Genomic DNA, 16,531 nt, shown 5'->3' with positions numbered 1-16,531 from the left:
TATAAATTATTACCATACATTTGTCACCATCTTATTTATTTTATAATATAATAATAATTATAATGATTTAACAATTTAATAATAATTTTTAACACATAAAATCTCAGATTTTTATACTTATAGCGCCTCAAATTTGGCAATTGGCATAATTGCCTATTTAATCCTATTATTTTCTTTTAATCTATAATTAAACTTTCACTTCTATTGCAATTTAATCCTTTTGCTAATTACTCATAATTAAGCTAAATTCACCTATCTAAAACCTAATTAAACACACAACTAGTCTAGCAAGTATTTCTAATAATTATTTTCGAACTCAATTTACTAGGACGGAGGCCCGATATTATACTTTTCCGATGCCCGTGAATTTTAGGTCATTACAATTACTCTTAAGAATTCAAGTACAATGGAATGATTTACAAGTGAGGGGAGACTCTATATTTATAGTTGAGCTCCCCCAAAACCGACGGTCAAGATTAATTTACATCGATGGACGAGATTAACCTATCCCTTAATTTTGGGGATTTACAAGATTACATCATATCATATCATATCAAATCTACAAGATATGATTACCCTACTTGCTAAAAATAGCCTAAGTTGTCATATCTTCATTATCGGGCCAACCAGGCTTCAATCTGACTGGCTTCTCTAACAGTTCTTTGAATCGGGCCAGTTCTCGTGGGCTTAATGTTCCCCATCTAATTGATAGACCTCCATGGGACGCATCTTGTGCCATGGTCACGGACTTTGCACTTTGACCCTTGACACTAGAACGAGGAAGATAGGTATTTATTGAGACTATTTAGGAGAAAGCAAGAAGAAGGCGACTCATGGATTTAGTTGATAAGCATAGCGATTACAGCCCAAGTTGTGGAGATGATGAAGATTGCTGCATGGTGCTTTCAAATTGAATATGCAAGGAGTGGTGAAGCTTTTTGAGGACTCAGTTGATGTTGTAGGTAACCAGAATAAGAATTAGAGCTATGGAAACATTTACTTCAATAGTTTTACCCTCTATGTTATCTGGGCCAAAGATCTGAGTAACAAAGTTACAATTGATTGCAATTAGATTTGCACATTGTTTACCATTTAAACTTTGTCCAGGGTTCAGTTTTCATAGTTCTTGAAGATCTGAGTAATATTCTGAAGGTTGATTTCTGTCATACCAACTTTTGTCAAACTTAAAAAGGAGATGGAGGTGTGAAATGTAGAGGAATATTGTCTCATTTCCTTATTGAATTACGTGCTGTGAAAGAAAGTCTAGTAAGAAGGTTCCTATTCGTTAATTTGTCATTGTATTGTGGAATACTTTTGGAGCTGTAAATTGCCATTATCAAGCCTTGCTCGTAGCAATGACAATTCAATCTTTCATACAGAAAATTCACTACTACGGCTTCCCCAGGTTGAACCATAAAATGCTGAAGCTGAACCTGGAATTGTGCATTGTGCCACTCGACAGCCTATGCCCCACAATGCTAAGTCCCCACACCTCAATTATGACTATGGGGATGAATGGAGGCCCACCAGGGACTCTTGCATTGATAATCGTACAAAACATACATGTAATAATTGCATTACCCTTATTGTCTAATACGTGTCCTTGGCAAGTTAATATGAAGTCAATGGAGATAGATGCTCATCCCTTTTAAGGAAAAATAAAGAAAAAGAAATGGACCCTTAGTGTAAAACCAATGGAGATTTTGAGGACTTTTAAACAGTCCCCACTCGCTTTCTTCCTTGCTATTTCGCCCCCTACCGAATAACCCACTGATAAAATTAAGGAAATTTCTTTCCTTGGTGAGAGGCTTCGGTCCCTCTGAGTCAACTCTCTTTGATGATCCACTTCCTTCGCTTCATCCCTGACCACAACTTACGATAGATTCCCGTAGTTGGCTCCTCTGCATACTCAGGTTAGTTGCATCATCCTTATCTCAAATCTGTTCTAAATTTTCCTCTGTTTCCTCAGGATCTAATCTATTGCTTGCAATTTCTGTTGTTGTCGCCATAATTACATCATTAGTCTGCAAATTTTACAGGGAATATGTTGAAACATAACTATATGTCAATTGTCAAATAATTCTATGTTTTTATGCCAAACATCAGTAGATTTTATGTGGTAAAACTGTAAAACTTACGATAGCTCGGTCTCCGAAAAAATTATATACAGGACGATGTTTATGGTATCTAGCCTCCACACATGGTCATCCATACATACACTAACCATCTGCTTGTATACTTTCTTTGATACCCCATATCAATTTGCTAGGATTTTGTCTTTTTTGACTCGACAGTCTCGTACGCGTCTGCAGGTCGGGTGTGGTTCTACAAAGTTTTCTTGGTTCTAACTTCATTTACATGTGAACTTGTTGCTGCTGTTGCAGGATCAATGGCAGACAACATACTAGCTTCTTGCATCTCCGAAATCATAACGCAGGCTGGTGCAGATGTAACTAATTATGCTAGAACCAAGGTCAATTTATCGCAAAGCATGGAGAAAAACTACGAAAAGTTGAAAAACGAAGCGTTGAAGCTCCAGGCTTTGAGGTATGATTACGAGAAGGAAGTCCAAAAACATCAAATGAAGAAGACAACTACTAGCAGTTACGATGTGTGGCTTCGCAGTGTTAACAAGACACTTGAGAATGCAAAGATATTGGAAGATCGATACCAAGACGATCAAAAGCTTTCATACCGGTACATTCATCTCAAGCGACGATCGAATTATAGTGGGAAATTGGAGAGAATATGTGAAGAAATTCAGAAACTTGTGGAAGAAGGCAATTTTCTTGGAGGTTTTTTGGTTGATAAGCCGATTGAACCTGTTTTAAAGGTGAATGCACCTCAGATCAAAGGGTTTCCTAGTCTTCAGAGGCCATTGGAGCAAGTATTGGAGCTTTTAAGAAATGATAAATTGAAGGGTATTGGTATTTGGGGTACATTAGGAGTAGGGAAAACAACAATAATGAAGAACTTGAATAACCATGAAGAAATTGCCAAAATGTTCGATATAGTTATTTGGGCGAATGTTTGTAGTGAAAGGAGTGAAGAGAAGTTGCAGGAGGATATTTCGTGGCGACTTAAGTTAAAATCGGAAGACGTTGTACATCCCGAGGATGTGGCCAGAACGATATCAGAAGAGCTGAAAGGCAAGAAGTATTTGCTGCTTTTGGATGAGGTGATGGACTCAATTGAGTTGGAAGATATTGGAATCCCAGACAACAATAATGGTAGCAAAGTGGTGTTTACGACTGAATTTCGTCATGTTTGTTCTTCGCTGGCAGATAGATTGATCGAGGTTCGGCCGCTGTCACCGAACGAGGCATGGATGATGTTTCAGCAGATGGTAAGTGATGTTATAGATCTTCCTGATATCGAACCGATTGCTCGGCTTGTAGCTAAAGAATGTGCTCGACTTCCACTTCTGATCAAGACAATTGCAGGCGCTTTCAAGTCAAAAGATAGTGTTTCTGAATGGAGGAAAGGATTAAAAGACCTACAAAAATGGCCCGAGATCGAGATCCCTGGCTTAACGGAACTGCATTCGTTCTTGAAGTTCTGTTATGATCAACTAAAGGATGATCAGAAAAGAAAATGCTTCTTATATGGTGCATTGTATCCAGCTGAGAGTAAGATTTATACCGACTATTTACTTGAGTGTTGGGCTGCCGAAGGACTCGTTGGCGGCACCAATGAGCGGAGGAGATTCCAGGATGCACGCGACGAAGGGTACGACACATTGAAGCATTTGACTAATGTATCATTGCTAGAGAAAGGCGAAAGGATGATTTACGTTTCGATGAACAACAGCATCCGACAGGTCGCATTGTACATTTCGTCGCAAGATCCGGATTGTAAGTTTTTCACCGGAATGAGTGAAGATTCATCGGATTTCTTAGAAGAAAATGATTGGCAACAATCTAAGAGGATTGCCATGATAGACAAAAAGTTACGAGACTTGCCCGATAGCCCGGATTGTAGCACACTTTTGTCACTATTACTGCAGAGAAATCCAAATTTGACTGAAATCCCACAATCTTTCTTTGAGCATATGAAGACACTGTTGGTGTTGGATCTATATGGAACTGGGATTGAATCACTTCCATCATCTTTAGCGAAGTTAAAATGTATCAAGGGGCTTTACTTAAACAATTGCATCCATTTAACAGTGTTGCCGCCCGAAGTCGGAGAACTTTTTCGTCTCGAGGTGCTCGATACTAGAGGCTGCAGGATATGTTTCATTCCGTTTCATATCCAAAAACTGGTGAACTTAAGGTGCTTGAGAGTGTCTTACTATAAATCTAGCAATCCCAATGGTTGTCATGATATGGACATCGATTGCAATGTGATTCCGTTTCTTGCCAAACTCGAAGAACTAATGATCGACGTGCGGTCTTACGATCATTGGTGCAAGGAAGTTGCAGATATAATGAGTCAGGTTGCTACCTTGAAGAATCTAACTACTCTTCGGATTTGCTTCCCGAAATCAGAAGTTCTCAAGACATTTATGCAGCATAGTCCATCATGGAAGGACCGGCAACAATTGACTTCCTTCCGGTTCTTTGTTGGTTGCCGAAACCGGAAACGTCCTCAAATCCTCGAGTACTTTAAGTACAAAATCAATAGGTATTTAGGATATTGCCAAGGCAACCACGGTGATAACTCGATAATTTGTGATCTGCTTCCTGAAACTGATGCATTAGAATTGGTTGAACACAAAGATATCACAAGTCTACTGGATTTTGTGAATGTTGCTAGCTTTAACCGCATTCGTGGCTGTCTAATCGAAAAGTGTAACAAAATGACTACCATTGCAGACGGTGACATGGTCGAAGGTGGCATCATCCTACCAAAACTAGAACAACTGCATTTAACGAATTTGCAGAGTTTGCAAACCGTTTTTCGGGGCACCCTTTCGACTGAAAGCCTTTCCAAATTGCATACAATAGTGGTCTCAAGCTGTCCAATGTTGAGAAAACTTTTCTCTCACGGGGTGATTCAACGACTATCAAAACTCCAGAAACTAGTAATTCAAAACTGCGTCAAAATGGAAGAGCTAATCGATGAACAAGTTTCGACCGTGTTTCCGACTCTAGAGACTTTGATACTGATTGAGATGCCTAAGCTAAGGACATTATCGGTTGATATGTCATTAACTTGGCCTTCATTGAAAGAGCTTCAAGTTTACAAGTGTCCTGAATTGAAATCACTACCTTTTGATAAAGACAATGTAGCAAAACTGAAATCCATTGAAACAGAAAAGGTATGGTGGGAAGCATTATATTGGCCGGAAAACGGTGTCAAAGAACAGCTTCAACTGATCTGCAATCTAAGGTAAAGTCGGTTTTTTTTTTCTTGTTCATGTGAAATAGATTGATGTATGATATATGTATGTAATGTTGTGTTGTTTTCATCTGTTTAAACTTACCATTGATGGAAGTAGTTTTGCTGACTCTTGTAAAATATGTTAGTTTTCAAGTATGAATTTAGCTAAAAAAATTATATTTGGGCTGGGGATAATATTCCGAGGATTTGAACTTGTTCCAAGAGAAAAAGTTCACTATTGCCCTCTTCAATATCCATTAAGCTTTATGGCTTTATCACCCCATAAGTACACCTTCCTATATCCAAACCAAAGTAGCATTCTTTAATACCTTTGATGTATGCGAATGAGAAATTGTGACATCACAACGTGTTGTACTATTTGACAGTATTATTCCAGTGATATTTTAGTATGATTAGAACTCTAATATTAGCCTATTTAGAGGGGTCATTGTATCTCTATTTTAATATGCCAATAAGTAAGGGTTTTTTTTTAGAGCGACAAAATGTAGTCACATATGAGTTTTTGTGAGAGTTTTCGTGGTAAATATGAAAGTATTATACCCTTTTGTGAGTAATTTATGAGATTTAGGGTTTTGTTTACTAGTTTGTTCTTTGAAATTTTGAGTTTTGTATTCAGGGTTTTGGGTAATGTACGTTTAATACATTTAAGTTTATTTTCTTCATATTGTACTCTCGTTTGTTTACTCTTTTGGTGAAAAGCCGAAGCCTCAATTGTCTGTGGTTTTTTGGGTTTTCCACGTAAAATATTTGTGTTCCTTCTTCTCCACTTTTACTATCTCGTTGTTTACACGGGTCAATCTCCAACATATCTCTAATTAATTAATTAATTAAATTAGAGATATAATAAATAAAAGAGTTCAATTCTTGTAGAACACTCAAATGGAAAAGTTCTACAAGAACTCTCGTTTATTCAAGTAAAAGGGGGCATCCCAAGCCATTCTATACATTCACAAGTTTAAGAAGACCAAAAATTCTCTTTAAAGATCTCTAAAAAAACTGAAAAACTTGAAGAAATTCAAATGAATGCCATATCCATCCTAAAGAAGAGCCACCTTTCGATCTAGTTCAATCGAGGAGTGGAAGCAAAAAAGGCTTTGGAAAAATCAATTAAGAAAAATGGTTTTACAATTACAACGAAAGATTTGAAAATTTTCAAAGTCGAGCCGTTTTGTGATATTTATAGTAATAAATACCAATCGAATATTACATGTGTTTTGTGTGAAACGAATTCAAGTCAAACTTGACTTTCAACCGAACAGTCTTCTCCACTATCTTTGTACCACAAATTGCGTTGAGTGTGGACTCAAACAACATGAACCAAATGACAGAAAAGTAATGAATTAATTACTTTCAGTAGGAAAGTAATTTCTCTCTATAAAACCCGGTAAAGATTATAATTCTCAGAAAATAGAATTTATTTTAAGTTAATAAATTCTCACTACTTTCGGACAGAATAACGATAACTCTAATATTTCTTAAGTATATTTTTAAGTCAATTGGTGCTCTCTATTTATGGAGGAAAGTACAAAAATCCTGATTATACAAGCCCTTGATAAATATTATTTTTACATACGAAATACTCTCCTAGTCTAACTCCGAGAGAGGGGGTGACACACACTCTTATTTTCCCTTAGGGTTGGCGCTCCTCATGTTCGTGAGGGGTAAGTTTACTCCTCTTATGTATTGTGTCCAATTATATGTGTTTTTTGGATTTTTAACCCAACACTTTATAATTTAATACAATCTAATACTTATTTTTCTATTTTCTAAAATAAATATTATTTATTTTATTTAATTAACTAAATTAATTTTTCAATTAAATAATTTACTTAACCCAATTCTAATTATGTTAAAGTCATAACAATTTTATTGTAAAAGAATTTATGGGAAATATATTTAATTTCCTTATTCAACAAATTCATAATGACTAATAAATTTAATTTTAATTTTGAATTTCAATTATTTAATTAAATAATAATTTTAAAATTTTAAATTAATTCTCAAGTCATTTCTATACTTAGCGAGAAAATGCATTTATTTATAAACGTGATATATTTCTTTTACTTCATCGTTTTCATTCATTTCTATCCATTTGGTTCTACATGCAATTTATTTATAGTTTCAACGAGCTAGTAGATGGACCCTTTGGAAAAATATAATTAAAACTCAAATAATTTCTAATTAAGTTCTAATTTTTCGTCTATTAATTATTAACTTATTTAGTCACAAAGACATAACTATATATGTTTAATCAATTCCTCCGTTAGCTCATTGAAACAAAAAATGAATTGCATGTAGAACCAAATGAATAAAAATGAATGGAAATTATGAAGTTAGAGAAATGAATCGCGTTCACAAATGAATGCATTTTCTCACTAAGTATAGAAATGACTTGAGAATTAATTTAAGATTTTCAAAATATTAATTAATTAATTAATTGAAATTAAAATTGAAATTAAATTAATTAGTCATTATGAGTCTGTTGAATGTGGAAATTAAATATATTTCCTTATAAATTCTTTTACGGTAAAGTTGTCATGACTTTAACGAAATTAAAATTGGGTTGAGAAAATTATTTAATTGAGAATTAATTTAGTTAATTTGATTAATTAAATAATATTTATTTTGGGAAATATAAAACAAATATCGGGTTAGATTAAATTATAAAGTGTTGGATTCAAAGTCCAATAAGCATATATAATTGGATCCAATGCAGGAGAGACTCAAATCTCCTCATATTGCATGGGATGGACGATAACCTTAGTGTTATTATCTAGGGTGTGTCGCCCACCCCTACTCTACTTAGTGTAGGAGTGTATTTTCTATTGAATAAATATTATATCTGTGTAATTTTTATTCAACCAGAATTTCTTATCTCTCCCTATAAATAGACGACACCGATAGAACTATTGACACATAAAATTTCATATATTGTTATTCCACCATAAAGTAGTGAGAATGTATTTTCTAGAATAAATTCTATTTTCTAAGAATTTCGATTTCTACTAGTTTTTATTGAGAGATTTACTTTCTTACTGAAAGTAATAAAATCGTTTCTTGTTATGTGTTTAATTCATGTTGCTTGAGCCCACACTTGATGCAATTCAGGGTACAAGGATACTGGAGAAGGTCGTTCGGTTGAAAGCCACAATTTAAATCCATCTCGCACATAGTACAAGTAATTTTTTTAGAAAAGTTTATTGCTATAAATATTACAAACCGACTTTGTTTAGAAAAATTTTAAACTTCTTTTATAACTGAAAATCATTTTCTTAACTGAATTTTTCCAACACCTTGAAACAACTCGCATCCATCTAATATCTAGTCTTGACAACCCTTAGATCGAAGCTCAACTGAAGAGAAAAATCAAAGGAAATTTTCTTTGTAATCAAGAAATAAGGATTGTAACATCTTTTTGAAATTATTAATAATTTTGACTCCAAACTTCAAAGTCAATTCTCAACTCAAAACTTGTGTGTATAGAGAGAGTAAATATGTTTTGTTTACTGCCCAAGTTCTCAGGGGAGAATTTAAAGGCGAGTGATCTAGATCTTTAGGTACAAAAGTGAGGTGTTATATTAGGGTATAATAGTACTTAAATTAGTTGTTGTATTAGGATTAAAGATAATGTATTTATTCACTAAGCTAAGCTCTATAGACGTAGGGAAAATTAACTACGTTAACAAATTTGCATGCCCTATTTTTGTTGTGTTCATCGTAGTGCCACCTTCAATAGCCATTGCAAATATCTCTTCAATTCAAGCACTCTATTTTTCTCAAGTTAGTACCTAAACTTTTTTTTGTCATAAATTGTACCTAAATTATATTATATTATCTAAAGTGGCATCTAAACTATACTTTGTTACCCAAACTACCCCAAGTGTTAAAAAAATCTCTTAACTAATCATTTGGTGACATGTGACTCTTTTAAATTAAATTATAACAAAATTAAACTAATTAATTTTTTTCATTTTTTTTTACAATATCTCATCCCCTGCAGTTCTTTCTTCTCTTTAATGCACTTTTTATAATTGTTAGATAACTTTTCATTTGCAATTCCTTGATAATTTTAAGACTAAACTTCTTTTTAGTATTTGGATTTCATGTTTTATCTAGTTTTTTTTTTATTATAGAGGCTTATCTAATATTAATTATTTTACTTTTTATGGAGAGCATATAAAAAGTATAAAGAAAGTTAATTCTAAAAAAATAATACATAGATTTTGAATCGAGGTGAGAAAAGAAACGAAATCAAAGTTTTAAAAAACAAAAAAGAAGCTTGCCAAAATTTGAGTTTGAATGAGTTTTTCAATGAGTTCTTGAATTTTCCGTCACTAAAGTTTTGGCTAAAGAATAAAAGAGATGAATTTATAAGTTCTTTTTAAAAGAAACATAAGCAAATAATATTTAACAGTTTTCTGGATTTTTTTAGTTAAAAATTGTCAGATGCCAAAATGACTGAGTAAAAGATTTTTTAACGGCTAGGATGATTTGGGTAATGGAGTATAATTTAGGTTTCACTTTGGTAACAAAGTATAGTTTAGATATCACTCGTGACTAGGTGTGTGTGCAAATTTCGAGTAAAACCGATTTGACCAATCGAACCGAATGAATTCGGTTAAAATCAATTCGGTTAATCGGTCTGTTAACCGAATTAATTCAGTCGGGGGTCGGTTAATAATTTTTTGGAAGTTCAGTTAACGATTAATTCTATTCGAAATCGGTTAATTAACTGGATTAATCAAAAATTTATATTTTTATATACATTTTACATATATTAAATTCGATTAATTCAGTTAATGTTTTATATGTTTTATACTTGTTTTAACCAAAACACAAAAAAACATATAATCGGTTAACCGACCAAATTAATTGAAAAAGTTCGGTTCAGTTAAGTTTTTTTGAAAAAAATTTGGTTCGGTTAACGATTAAGGGTTTTAAAAGTTCGGTTAATGTTAGTTTGGGTCGGTTAACCGATTGAACACCCCTACTCGTGACCAGGAAAAAAAATTTAGGGACCAGTTTGAGAAAAAAAGATATAATTTATGTATCATTATGTGGTTTAAGTTTTTTTTTTATGATCAAGGTATTTTTATGTCTATTTTACGGTTAATGAAAACTAATCCTTTAAGAGTTTGTGATTGACTCTTTTAACAATGTCATCTTTAACATTCGAATTTAAAATCTCTTTAGAAGTGCAATCAAATGCATCTAACATTTGTTAAAAAATAATTAAATTTATCATCAATTTGAAATATATATAATTTTTATTGCTTTATTGAGACGCATGCATATACAGTTGTTATAATCTTTTCCTTCTTAAGAAATCACCACTGAGCTGATAATATTACTGTACATGCTTTAAGATTGAGTTAAAAGAAATTGCAGGCTAAAATGGATACTAAAAACATGGCGTAAGCAGTCCCTGTACAGCATTGTAACCACAATGGAAATGGAATTGCTATTGCTATAAAAAAAGCCGTCACCATGAAAAACCCTCCCAACTCTTCCAACTTTCGAGCCATCACATGAAACTTGGAATTCATATAACATTTCCCGACACATATGCAAGTGAATGCCAACATAATCGCAACCGAAACAAGGATGAACGTCACCGGGAATCGTTGAGGACCGATTTCGGCGAACAAGATAGCTATTTCAATGGAAGATCCCAAACAAAATGCTACGATTTGTTTTTCGCAAGCTAAGTAATTCTGTGGATCATGCACTTGGGATGAAATCGGTTCGGTGGCTGATTCAATGTCGATAATCGTCGAAGGTGGAGGCGGTGGCAGTGATGCGGATTTTGTTAATAAGGAGAATAATTTGGTATGAATGTATGTTTGGAAAACCTTTGCCATAATAATAGGTAGATTATTAGGGTTTCCATGAGTTAGAAGTAGCCATATTTGAGTTTGAGTTTACTATAAAGGAATGCTATCAACTTGGGAGATATAGTGATGGGAAAATGGATGTTTGGTCACACCCAAAAATTAAATTTCCTTGTTGATTCCACGAAACAAACAATATAATATAATATTTATGTGTATGAAGCTAAATGGGTCGTTGGTCGGCCCTTCCCACTTTTCAAGCTTTGGACGGCTTAGTTGTGGAAAGTTTTGCAAAACCGTCCCCACCTTACATTTACACTATATCCAATTATCTACAATGTAAGACTATTTTTTTAGACTAAGTTTTTTAATTACTCTATTATTTAATTTTATCATTTTCGTTACCGGTTAGTTAATGGTGATAGCTTTTAAAATTAGTATAATTATAACTTTAACTTTCAATATTTATGCATCGTGTCAATTTAGTCTTCATTCTAAAAAATTCAACCCTCAACATTTTACATATTGTGTAGTTTGGTCTCTCTTTTTTTTTGGCAGTTTTGCTTTCCTTTGTGATCTTTTCACCTAAAAATTTAAAAATAAATTTATCAACTAAATTTTATTGAAAATAGACCCAAAAAATGAAAACAACGAAAAATCCAATATAATAAATTTTATCTTTTCTCATTATTTTAAAATCAACCCTAAATGTCACAAAGAAAAACAAAACTACAAAAAAATTTACATAATGTGTCAATGTTGAGGGTTAAATTATTTTAGAATCGGCACTAATTGACATAATTTATAAATGTTAAGGGTTAAAGTTGCTATTATACCAATTTTAATCTATTGTTAGATGGCTGGTAACTTTTTATAGTTGAGTAAAAAAATATATTAATAGTTGAGTGATTGTTACGATAATTTGCATACATTTTTTTATTCCCCATGCCTGTTTTATAGTTCAAACTCACGTACTCTTTTTAAAATAAATGTATCTTACTATTGTAATCAGCACTTGTTGGTTATAATCTAGGAGTGAGCAAAACTCGATTCGACTCGAAAAAATTGAAAAAAAAATTCGAATTTCGAGTTAAACGAATAGAGTTATTCGAGTTAATCGAGTTATTCGAATCAACTCGAATATTTTTTTCGAATTTCGAGTTCGAATCGAGTTGAGTTTTCGAATTCGAATAACTTGAATAATTCGAATAATTCGAATATAAAACTATAATATTTTACATTTTTACCCCAAACTCCCAAACCTTTTTACTTTTCCCTCAAAACTTTTACTCCTTCCCACTTTCCCCCCAAAACTTTTACTCCCCTCCCAACCCCCCAATCTACCCAAAATCTATTTCCCACCAAAATTTTACTCTCCCATTTATTTTTTCTAAAAATTTTACTCCCCAAAACCCTCAAAACCTTTTATTTCCCCCCAAAATTTTTACTCCATCCCACTTTTTCCCTAAAACTTTTATTCCCTTCCCATCCCACCTCCCATCTATCCCAAACCCTCCCCCTCCAATTTTTTTTTAATATTTTCCTTCCAAAATTTTACTCCCCTATTTACTTTCCTCAAACTTTTATTCCCCAAAATTTTTATTTTTCCCTAAACTTTTACTTCTCACCCTTTACTCTTAAATAAAAATCAAAATTATCCAAAAAATCACTAAACATAAATAGTAATAATTTTATTTATATCTACTATTTATATTATTAAATTAAATTTCACATTTTATATTATTTATATTATTGAATTGTTTAGTCATATTGAATATTTATATTAAAATTGAATTATTAATTATGCCATAAAATATTCGTGTTAAAATTTTATATTGGTATCAATTTCACATTTTATTTTTAAAATAACTTTTATTAAAAAATCATATTTTTACATTTAATATATTTTTAATTCTAAAATATATAGTGACAAGAATCAAGATAATTGAAACAACTAAGCAAGCAAAGAAGCTAACCAATATATAAAAAAATTAATAAATAAATTATGAAGTGATGAAAGTTAATAAAAAATTGATTAAGGTGGACAAATTTTATTACGATGGGTGACAATGGTTACAAGGACCCAAAATTATTTTTTAAAATTTAACTCGAACAAATATATTCGATTCGATTCGATTCGAATTCCATCTCACTCGACTCGATTCGAGAAAACTTCAAATAAAGTTAGAATGATAAAATGAGATTCGAAAACTCGATTAACTCGAAAATTTTCGATTCGATTCGATTCGATTGCGATCGAATGCTCACCCCTATTATAATCTATACTTTATAAAACAACAAATATTATATACTCATTCATTCGTTTGCACTTTCAAAGCACAAGCTTCAACTTTTGTTAACAATATCAAAATTTCATTAATTACATAAAATTATTTCTTAATAATATATTCAAAGTCAAATTTATTAAATATTAATTTTAAGAATAATTAAATAAATTAGCTAAATTAAAAATCGGAATTTCTAAGGACGTTTTTTAGCACATGGCATGGCCGACCAGTCCCACGCACCTTGTTATTCAGCTTCCGATGCAAGTGAAAAGAATAAAAATGAAAATGTTTTTGACTAAAGAAACCGGCTAAGTTGACCTAATGATCAATAAGGCACACCCGCTTCATAATAAAATATTGCTCTCCTCGTTTCAAATTATTAATCCTTTATTAACTTTTTTTTATGAAATTAAAATAATATTTTCTATATCTTTATTAATATTAAAATTTTTACTGTGTTTAGTTTTCTGAATTAACCGAACATTAACTCAATTGAGTAATAATGAATAGATTCTTATTTTACAAATTAAATTGTATTATTTTAAAAATATTTTATCATCTTATATATATTTTTATAGAAAATAAAATATACATAACAATATTTAAACCCTAAGTAAAAAAACAGTATTTAAACCAACTCCATTTATTATTTATATTGATTTTTATAATATTTTATTACATAACGTTTTCATTCACATTGTAATATCTGTAAAAGTATCATGGATACTCTAGTATTAGAAATCAGATTATGTTTTATTCTCTTGCTGAAAAGTGTGTAAATTAGTTTCCATACGTTAAATCAAAAAACAAATTGATCATTTTTTTGTTAAAAAATTCATTCATTTGTGCTGTTAAAAATTGACATAGAAGACAGAATAACTTGATAGTTATATGGTGTGATACGTGCACCTCATGTTGATGTATAATGATCAACTTTTAACAGTAAAAATGGATAAAAATTTTACAAAATGACTACTTTGCTCTTCGATCTAATGTTTATGGACTAATTTGCCAAATTTTTAAGAAGAGGGGATAAAATGCAATTCAACTCCTAATACATGAGCCTTTATGATACTTTTAATCAAATATAAATTTATTTTAAATTTTATAGTATCATAATTTTAAGATGAAAATAAGAAATAAAAATGTTAAAAAGATAATGGACACATTCCAAAAAGAAGTATAAAAAATTGAGGGGGCATACCCTCGTGTTCTATACATGTTAACCACCAAGTGCATAAAATAAGTATATAGTGTAAAAAAAATCCAACACTAATTGCTGTTAATCATGAGACAGGTAGGTTAATAGTGCCTCCATCCACACTTTCACGTATTTTGAGATAGCTACATTACCTAGGGTTATTTAAATTAATGAAATGGAAGAAATAATAAAGTTTGCAACTAGACCGTACTATAGTAATGAATATATTATAACCATATACATATGTATATATTAACTGAAAATACACTAATATCTTCTCATAAATCTAAAATGATACGCTTTCACCTTTTTTTTTTTTTCTGTTTTACTATTAATCCGTAAAAGTATCATAGAGGTTTTTGTATTAAAAGTTGAATTGTATTTTTCCTTCTTTACTTAAAAAAATGAGCACATTTGTCCCTATATGCTAGATTAAAGAACAAATTGGTCATTCTGTTAAAAAATTCATCAATTTCTACTGTTAAACATTGGTCCTTGTACATTAAAATGAGGTACACGTGGCACACCACATATAATTGTCACCTCCATGAGTGAGCAATGCCTCATAAAGCAAGGAATCAAGCAAACATGAGCAAATCAAGCCACAAGGTTCTCGAAGTTCCCCAGAAGACTCTAGATGTAATAGCCTGAATTTTCAGCGGTGTCGGAATGGTGATTCGAGATCATTAAATCTAACAAATAAGTAGAAAATATTATTAATTTAGTGAGTATAAGTTAAATGTGAAGTTAGGAAAAGTTTTGAAATAGTGAATAGTATACTAGGAATAAATATTAAAATAATTAGAATCAGACATGATGTAACGAAACCTCAAACCCATAAATCGAGCTATAAATATTTTTATAAATATTTATAGAGTGTCATTGAGTTGGTATTAAAGTTTAGTTAGAAAATTTTAACGTTTGGATAGTCAATTAACTAAAAAGGACTAAATTGAAAATAGTGTAAAATTTGTTAAATTGTGATTAAATAGCTTAAGTGACTAATGAGGAGGGATTTAAAAGGCAATTAGGCCCAAATTATATGGGCTGGAGGGTTGGGCAATAAAAATCAGCAAGAAGGTAAGGAGAAACAAGGGCAAAATTAGAAACTTTACAAATTAAATATATAAAACAAAGACAAAAGTGAAAAATCTAGAGATTTCTTCACAATTTATCAGCAAAAACGCCATAGGAGGTATGAAACAAGCTGTTTTTTCATATATTTGACTCATGTAAGTTTAATTATTGATTATTTCTTCTAACTTTTGTGATTTTGATACTTTTACAATTAGTTCTAACTAATTGTTTCATTAGTTTTGATTTCATGGCTGATTTTGAGAGTTACCATTGATTAATGCTGAATTTTTATGATGAATGAACATGGAATTATAGCTTTAATTTTATTATATGATGATTTTATTAAGTAATTTTGATAGAAATTGATTTTAAGGGACCTAATTGTGAAAAAGTTTGGAATTAGGGTTTGGTGTTGCATTTTGAATATAAAAGGCTATATAGTAGTATAAAATAGTTTTACAAGGTGTTAATTGAGAAAATTAGATCAATTAAGGGTTAATTGAGTAGGAACCAAATTGTAAAAACTGTAAAGTTTAGGGTAAAAGTGTAATTTAGAAAATTAAAGGGGTATAACTTGTGAAATAAATTAGAATTGAATTAGATGCTGATGAATGAATAAATTTGTATTTTAGATCAAGAACCCAAAGATAAACGAGGAAAGGAGAAAATTATCGATTAGTCACTAAACTTCCGCAACTTTTCCAAAGTAGTCAGGTAAGTTCATATGGCTGAAATTTAATGATTAAATGTTAATTTCATGACTTATATAGTGTATGATGATATATATT

At 31.5% G+C, this 16,531-nt stretch overlaps 1 protein-coding gene across 1 annotated transcript; it reads left to right on the top strand.

Moving 5' to 3' along the window:
• The first annotated feature begins 1,662 nt into the window (after positions 1-1,662).
• Positions 1,663-5,750, top strand: LOC105786923 (disease resistance protein RPS2). Its single transcript, XM_012613393.2, has 2 exons — positions 1,663-1,913; positions 2,385-5,750. The coding sequence occupies exon 2, from the start codon at positions 2,390-2,392 to the stop codon at positions 5,336-5,338; it is 2,949 nt and encodes a 982-aa protein (XP_012468847.2). The 5' UTR covers positions 1,663-1,913; positions 2,385-2,389; the 3' UTR covers positions 5,339-5,750.
• The last annotated feature ends 10,781 nt before the right edge of the window (positions 5,751-16,531 follow it).

Source organism: Gossypium raimondii, chromosome 7, assembly GCF_025698545.1.
Source record: "Gossypium raimondii isolate GPD5lz chromosome 7, ASM2569854v1, whole genome shotgun sequence".
Classification (NCBI taxonomy): Eukaryota; Viridiplantae; Streptophyta; class Magnoliopsida; order Malvales; family Malvaceae; genus Gossypium; species Gossypium raimondii.
This window is presented reverse-complemented; position numbering and strand designations above follow the sequence as displayed.